General features: G+C 46.2%; 1 protein-coding gene across 4 annotated transcripts; it reads left to right on the forward strand.

Moving 5' to 3' along the window:
* Positions 1-212: 212 nt before the first annotated feature.
* On the forward strand, positions 213-6,848 carry FST (follistatin). 4 transcript variants are annotated; one of them, XM_032851458.1, is made up of 6 exons: positions 213-689; positions 2,591-2,782; positions 3,224-3,442; positions 3,774-3,998; positions 4,657-4,887; positions 5,617-6,848. In XM_032851458.1, the coding sequence occupies exons 1-6, from the start codon at positions 605-607 to the stop codon at positions 5,697-5,699; spliced, it is 1,035 nt and encodes a 344-aa protein (XP_032707349.1). In that variant the 5' UTR covers positions 213-604; the 3' UTR covers positions 5,700-6,848. The 4 variants fall into 4 exon arrangements, with proteins under 4 accessions (XP_032707349.1, XP_032707350.1, XP_032707352.1 ...); XM_032851459.1 differs by having other exon boundaries at positions 4,660-4,887; XM_032851461.1 differs by having other exon boundaries at positions 5,354-5,716.
* The last annotated feature ends 242 nt before the right edge of the window (positions 6,849-7,090 follow it).

The following is a 7,090-nucleotide window of genomic DNA, read 5'->3' on the forward strand; positions in this document are numbered from 1 at the left end:
GCGCGCCCCCCTCTCACACTCACACACACACTCACACACACACACCCGCCACCCCGGGCGCGCCGGCGTTGCCTGCGAGCGGCGGCGTGCAGGACTTGAAGTGGGTGTTCTTCCCCACTCCCCACCCCCGAAGCGTCGCCCCCACCCCCCGCCCCTCCGCCTTCCCCCTCCCTCTCCCTCCTACGCAAATAAGAACTCGGCGATTCCCCTCCTGTCGCTTTGATTTCGGGCACCTCCAACAGATAATTGGGAAGGGTTTCCAGAAGGTGGGAAATGTCACCTGATTCACACTGAACTTTTAAAAGCTCCCCACCCCCAAGGAGCCGCGCACACCCTTGCTCGCGGCCGCCCTCCCACTGCCCCACACACTGGGAGACCGCCCACCGCAAACCGCGGAGACCCCCGTCTAGATTTAAAGCGCGGCTGCGCCCGGCTTCTGACGTCCATTGAATCGCGCGGGCGGCCGGCGGCGAGCGCGGGGCTGCGCCGGGATCGCTGCGCCCTCCGCCGCTCGCCTTTGCGACGCGCGCCGCTCGTCCGAGCCACCCGCCGCCGCGCCCGCTCCCCGCGCCGCCGCGCTCCTCGCCCCGCGTCTGCCCCCAGGATGGCCGGTCCCAGGCACCAGCCCGGCGGGCTTTGCCTCCTGCTGCTGCTGCTCTGCCAGTTCATGGAGGACCGCAGCGCCCAGGGTAAGCGAGGGGGGATGCGCTGGGAGGCTCGGCTGCAGGCAGGGGTTTGTACTTTTCTGTCGTCTGCACGGAGTCTGGTCTAAGCAACGCCGCTCTCGGAAGATGTTGGACCAACTTAGCGACTCCAGGATGGAGCAGAGTGGGAAAACTGAAGGCAGTGACACTTCAGGACTGCCAGCCGAGTTAGAAGCGCGGTTATCCTTTAAAAGGAAAGGGAGTAAGCTCGAATCTCTCTCAGTAGTTAGGTTAGATGCTCCAAGTTCTGGACATAATGAGTTTAGATGTTATCTCCCCTGTTTTGGCTCTGAAGAAGGGGACAAGCATCAGTAGCCTGGAGATTTAAGTCGATCCATTTACAACCTAACCTCTTGCCCTCCTACATCTTTTGGATACTTTAAAAAATGACTGGGGGGTGGGGGGGAGATACTGAAATTTCTTTGGTGGCTGGGGGACGTGGTTTCAGCAACTTTGCCCAAACTTGGAGATGTGGGTGCTGAAAATTTTAGAGGGAAGGGTAACTTTCTGCCTAGTGGATGCTTCTTCCAACCCCCTCCCCCCAACCCCGCAAAAAAAAAAAAAAAAAAAATTTACCCTGGAGTGTTTTGAGTAGTTTACAGTTTGTTTGTTTTTTTCTGTGTCTCATTCCTCCGACTAACTTTATGTAGAACACCGAGGAGCTCACAACTTATTTAAATTCTGGGATGCATTAAGAGCAAATTTCTAAAGTTTGGGGTTTTTTTAATTAAATTAATTTCAATTAGTCTTTGGGCACAATTTTTTAAATAATTATAATAGCAGCTTGCGGTCCAATTATTGTTCAGATTATATAGATGATTCATAAGGAGTCTTCCTGACTAAAATCCTAACATGAAAAGGGAAAGGAAGGAGGGAAAATTACTTGTAAAGATTTCTCGGTAGGTATGAGATAGGTGTATGTATGTTACTGTGAAATAGTAGGAAGCCAACCCCTTTTCTTTTTACCCTACACTTTCCCGGAGACAGACCTGTAACTTTGCTTGCTTTAGCGTTAACGTTTTGAGTGTGTTGTAAACTGTCCCCCTGGGCACTGCCCCCTCGCCGTCGGCACCGCACTACTCTGGAGTTACCCGCCTTTCGGGGCGAGGCGCTGCCTGGGTGCCGCGGACGTGGGCGCCGGGGAAAGCAGCCCTCGGAGATTTCGAAAGATCGCGGTGGCCGCGGGCGTCCTCTGGGTCTGGCGGATTGCAAAACGGGCCGGGCGGGCTGGCGGGCGGGCTGGCGGGCGGGCTGCGCCTCGAGGCCGCACGGGGCAGCTCCGGGCAGGGCCCAGTTGCTTTTTTGCTTTCATTTTTCTCCAGTGCCTTTTGCTTGATCTGTTCCTGTTGTGTGTGTGTCTGTGTCGGTCTCTCTTTCTCTTCCTTTCTCCCTCTCTCTCAAGTTCTCCTACTTTCTTAACCCCTGTCACAAATAATACCCGTACCGCCTACATGAAACCGACATGTAAAAACATCCGTCGCATCCTGTTTTTGTCAGGTTCTTTAATCTGCTCTTCGAGTCGCTGCAGGTTATGAAATGGGACGAATAAAAGTAAACAGTCTAGTAAAAGTCAATGCAAGCTGCACGTGTTGTGTCTGGGTCACTGGTAACTGACATTGATATGGCTGGGGCGCTCTGGCTTCACGTTCTCGCCTTGCTTCCCCCTCACCCACCTCCCACCTCTTCAACCGGCTTTTTCCCCCTCTCTTCCCCCACCTCTTCACTCCCTTCGATTTATTTTCTCTTTTCTCTCCCGTCTCCCTCTACTCCTCCACACTCACTCCCTCCCCATGCGCGCTGGGTCTCCTTCCCTCGCCAGCTCGCTGCCTCCCTCCCCCTTACTCTGCCTCTCTCTCACCCACCTCCCACCCCTGTCTCCTTCGCAGCTGGGAATTGCTGGCTCCGCCAAGCAAAGAACGGCCGCTGCCAGGTCCTATACAAGACAGAACTGAGCAAGGAGGAGTGCTGCAGCACGGGCCGCCTCAGCACCTCCTGGACGGAGGAGGATGTAAATGACAACACGCTCTTCAAGTGGATGATTTTCAATGGGGGCGCCCCCAACTGCATCCCCTGTAAAGGTAGGACTCTTCCTCCCCAGTTTGCAGGCCCTCAGTAGAGGGCGTCTTATCCTCATCTTCTCCATTGCCCAGCTGGGGTTAGGGACTAGGAGAGTTTTGTTCCTGGGTTGCCTTTATCTTCCCCCAGCCCCTGGAAGCCTTTCTGGTTGAATCTCGCCTGTTACACACTACAGGCAAAACACCGTTGCCAGACATTCCTGGACTTACTAGCCAAGTGTGGTGGTGAAGCCAGCACACTCTCCCTATTTGAGAAAGATTTGGGAATAGGATGCAGACCACTGTCCCCCAGGCTTCCACCCGCTCCTCAACTGTTAGGAGAGAGCGGGACCCCTCCTGTTCGAACTCTTGGCCACAGGATGGTACAAGGCCTTCGCACCCCTCCTTGCTGACTTGCATACTGCCTGGCCCTGGTTTTGATCCATGCCTCTTTCCACCTCATAGAGACCTGCGAGAACGTGGACTGCGGCCCGGGGAAAAAATGCCGAATGAACAAAAAGAACAAACCCCGATGCGTCTGTGCCCCAGATTGTTCCAACATCACCTGGAAGGGCCCAGTATGTGGGCTAGACGGGAAAACCTACCGCAACGAGTGTGCGCTCCTCAAGGCCAGATGTAAAGAGCAGCCGGAACTGGAAGTCCAGTACCAGGGCAAATGTAAAAGTAGGTCCTCTCTGGCTCCCCTCCTCCAGCTTTCCGCCTGAGGCCGACCCACTGGAAGACTCCTGGGGGACGGTATAGTCCCCACTAAGAGCCGAACAGTAATGATGATGCAAAATAAAGTAACCCTTTTTTATATTCCAAAAACTTCTTAAGAACACTGAGAGGATCGACCTAGAGTCATCGATTTTCTCTTGAAAACCACAAGGTTCCCAAAGTGCTTTTTGAAAAGCGGGGTGCTTCCCTTTTATGATTTCCTTGATGATACCAAATGCTCACTGCCTAAGGGCCAGGAAGTACCTGTCATTGATGTATGTTTCCCTCTTTATTTCAGAGACATGTCGGGATGTTTTCTGTCCAGGCAGCTCCACGTGCGTGGTAGACCAGACTAATAATGCCTACTGTGTGACATGTAACCGGATTTGCCCAGAGCCCACCTCCTCTGAACAGTATCTCTGTGGGAACGATGGAGTGACCTACTCCAGTGCCTGTCACCTGAGAAAGGCTACCTGCCTCCTGGGCAGATCGATTGGATTAGCCTATGAGGGAAAGTGTATCAGTAGGTATCCTGGATTAAGGAAGAAAAAATGGAAATAGGATCAGAAAGGCTAGTTGTAGTGTTAAGACTGTGGAGTTAATCAATAAATAAGCCCAAAGCCTCTCCATAATGCATAGTTTCACCAGAGAGAAAAATACGGTCCAGTTTGGGTAAACTGTTGTAATCACAGCATTCCTCAGGGAAACCGTTATCTTCCAGAAGCACTGGCATATATGTTGAAAGGCCAGCAAGAAACAGAAAACAATTTTCTGTCCTAGAAAATTTGGAACTCACTTAATTTTACACATATTTTAGGTGCTAGACTTGCTGGAAGCAAGAAATAATTGCTTAACAGTTCCTAAAATCTGTTACCAGATTCTAATAACTGATGGAATTCTTTATTTTTCAAAATATTCCACTTGTGGGAAATAATAAAATATATATTTAATTTCAGAATACTGTGATAACCTATTCCCCAAAAATACCATTTTCATGTACTAATGTGGTATGTAGGAAACGTGTGCATTAGAGTTTCAATTTTATAGTCAAGCATTTTTGCATAATATCTCCATTATCCTATTAGTGAGTTTATATTTATTGACAGAGGACTAAAGAAAGGAAGAAATGGGGAAAAGGGGAAATCAATTTACTCATCACAGGTGTATTATATATATCCTAGAAGCAAAGTCCTGTGAAGATATCCAGTGCACCGGTGGAAAAAAGTGTTTATGGGATTTCAAGGTTGGCAGAGGCCGGTGTTCGCTCTGCGATGAGCTGTGCCCTGAGAGTAAGTCTGAGGAGCCTGTGTGTGCCAGCGACAATGCCACTTATGCCAGCGAGTGTGCCATGAAGGAAGCTGCCTGTTCCTCAGGTGTGCTGCTGGAAGTAAAACACTCCGGATCTTGCAACTGTAAGTGCAATTTTAACCTTGCTGCAATTTGAGGCTTTCCCAGGCAAGCCCTAGGGAACGGAGACATAAAAAGCACGAAAACCTTCCAATAGAAGCCCATTTCTGTTTAAATTAGGTAACTGCTAAATTTCACCAGGAATTCAGTGGTCCACAGAAAAATTCTCTGGAATGTTCCCTGGCTTTAGAACTTGTCCAATGATCATCAACGGGCTTGCCTCTAAAAATTTACTTCTAGTCATTTGCCCTTAATTCTTTTGCTTTAGTAATATGCTTTGCCGTTTGCTTTATTAACACTTGAATCTAAACTAACTGCTTCAAAAGTTGTTTTTTTTTTTTTCTTTTTCAAAGACAGCTTTATATGATCACACATGGGCTGCTGCTTTTTGCAGTTGCCTCTACTAACTCTGAATTAAGGACCCAAAGCAGTTATACCTAGAACACAAGAGCGCTTTTTATCTAATTTCAGGAATCTGCCCGTAAAACCTGAGCCATTGATTCTTCAGAACTTTCTGCAGTTTTTGACTTCATAGATTATGTTTAAAACAAAAATTTTTTTAAACTTATTGCATAACAGCAGATGCCAAAATCAAAGCATCTCACTGCAAGTCACATAAAAATGCAACGCTGTAATATGGCTGTATCAGAGGGCTTTGAAAACATACACTGAGCTGCTTCTGCGCTGTTGTTGTCCATATTTAAACAACAGCTCCCCTGTATTCCCCCATCTAGCCATTTCGGAAGATACCGAGGAAGAAGAGGAAGATGAAGACCAGGACTACAGCTTTCCTATATCTTCCATTCTAGAGTGGTAAACCCTCCACCAATGTTCAGTGTTGACATAGCCTTTGGCAAAAAAAAAAAAAAAAAAAAGAAAAGAAAAGAAAAGAAAGAAAGAAAAAAGAAAAAAAATGGGGGGGGAAGAAAAAAGAAAAAAAAATATATTGTCCATACTGTAAATAAGTGTATGCTTATTTATTTGGGGGGAAAACTATACATAAAGGACTTTGTCCTAGAGCTCTCTCCCAGGCCACCTTGTTACTCATTGGACATGGAGAGGCAGTCATTGTGAGGTCTACTGGATGAGGCCCATAGTTGAGACTTGTAGACATTTATTTATACTGTGTCATGTTTTATAATTTATACATAAAATGTCTGGTTGACTGTACACCTTGTTTTTGAAGAAATTTATTCGTGAAAGGAAGAGCAGTTGTTATTTATTGTGAGGTCTCTTGCTTGTAAAGTAAAAGCTTTTTTTTTTCCTTGTAAACCATTTAAGTCCATTCCTTACTATTCACTCACTCATCTGTCTCCTCTCATCTCACCGTTGTTAGAATCTTTTCCACTTTAACAAACTTGCATGTCAGTTTCTGTCATGTTTATTTATTGGATTTTCTGCTGCCTGTTCTGTACATACATGATCCCTCGGGTTTTGTTTACAAGGAATCTTGACTGACCAAAAGGCGTTATAACTGACTCAAGTAGAAGGTACAGAGGATACATCTTTGAGGAAACTCCTAGTTCAGTTCTCTTGTCATGATTTGTGAGAGAAAGGGTGATAGTAATGTTAGAATTTTCATAATATACTTTTAAGATGTTACAAATCCAAAGAAATTGAGTGATATGGGTATCTGGAGATTGAAGGAAGGGAATGCTATACATTCAACCTTTTGTTAGGTGTTTCCTTTAAGCTAGTCTGCTGTACCTCTTCAATAAGTTCTTTTGCAAACAATGTGTCACTAAAAGTTATAATCAAAGCTTTATCAGTTCAAGTTTCTTGCTTTTCATAATACTTTTTTCTGATGCAATTTTATATTTTCAAACATGGCAAGTTAAATATAAATTCATTTAAATATATAGTTTTGTACTTTTCTACCATGTAAATGTGCAATGTATATAAAAGTTATAATGTGTATTTGTAAATAAATGATGAGTGAAAAAATAAAAAAATTTTAAAAAGCCAATGGTCTCACTTGATGATGTGGAAGTTGTTTGGGCTTTTGAGTTAAAGTGTTTATGATACATTTGCTGAAAAATTCAGTGAGCCAGGACAATAGAAGCTCCAAAGTCAGGTAAATTATAAATCACTTCAGTGGAGTCTGAAAATAAAAGGATCTGAGGTCCAGCCACCCCTTTGCAGGACCTTTGCATACCTAAAAACACCATCATCTTAGTTCTTTTGTAAGCTCCTCTCCATAGCCAGGGG

This window comes from Lontra canadensis, unplaced genomic scaffold (assembly GCF_010015895.1).
Source record: "Lontra canadensis isolate GAN:19392208 unplaced genomic scaffold, GSC_riverotter_1.0 scaffold5, whole genome shotgun sequence".
Classification (NCBI taxonomy): Eukaryota; Metazoa; Chordata; class Mammalia; order Carnivora; family Mustelidae; genus Lontra; species Lontra canadensis.

Coding starts and splice junctions, on each gene's coding strand:
- FST (XM_032851458.1), top strand. CDS start 605: ATGGCCGGTCCCAGGCACCAGCCCGGCGGGCTTTGCCTCCTGCTGCTG. Junction 3,999..4,656: donor CTATGAGGGAAAGTGTATCA/GTAGGTATCCTG, acceptor TATATATCCTAG/AAGCAAAGTCCTGTGAAGAT. Junction 4,888..5,616: donor ACACTCCGGATCTTGCAACT/GTAAGTGCAATT, acceptor TCCCCCATCTAG/CCATTTCGGAAGATACCGAG.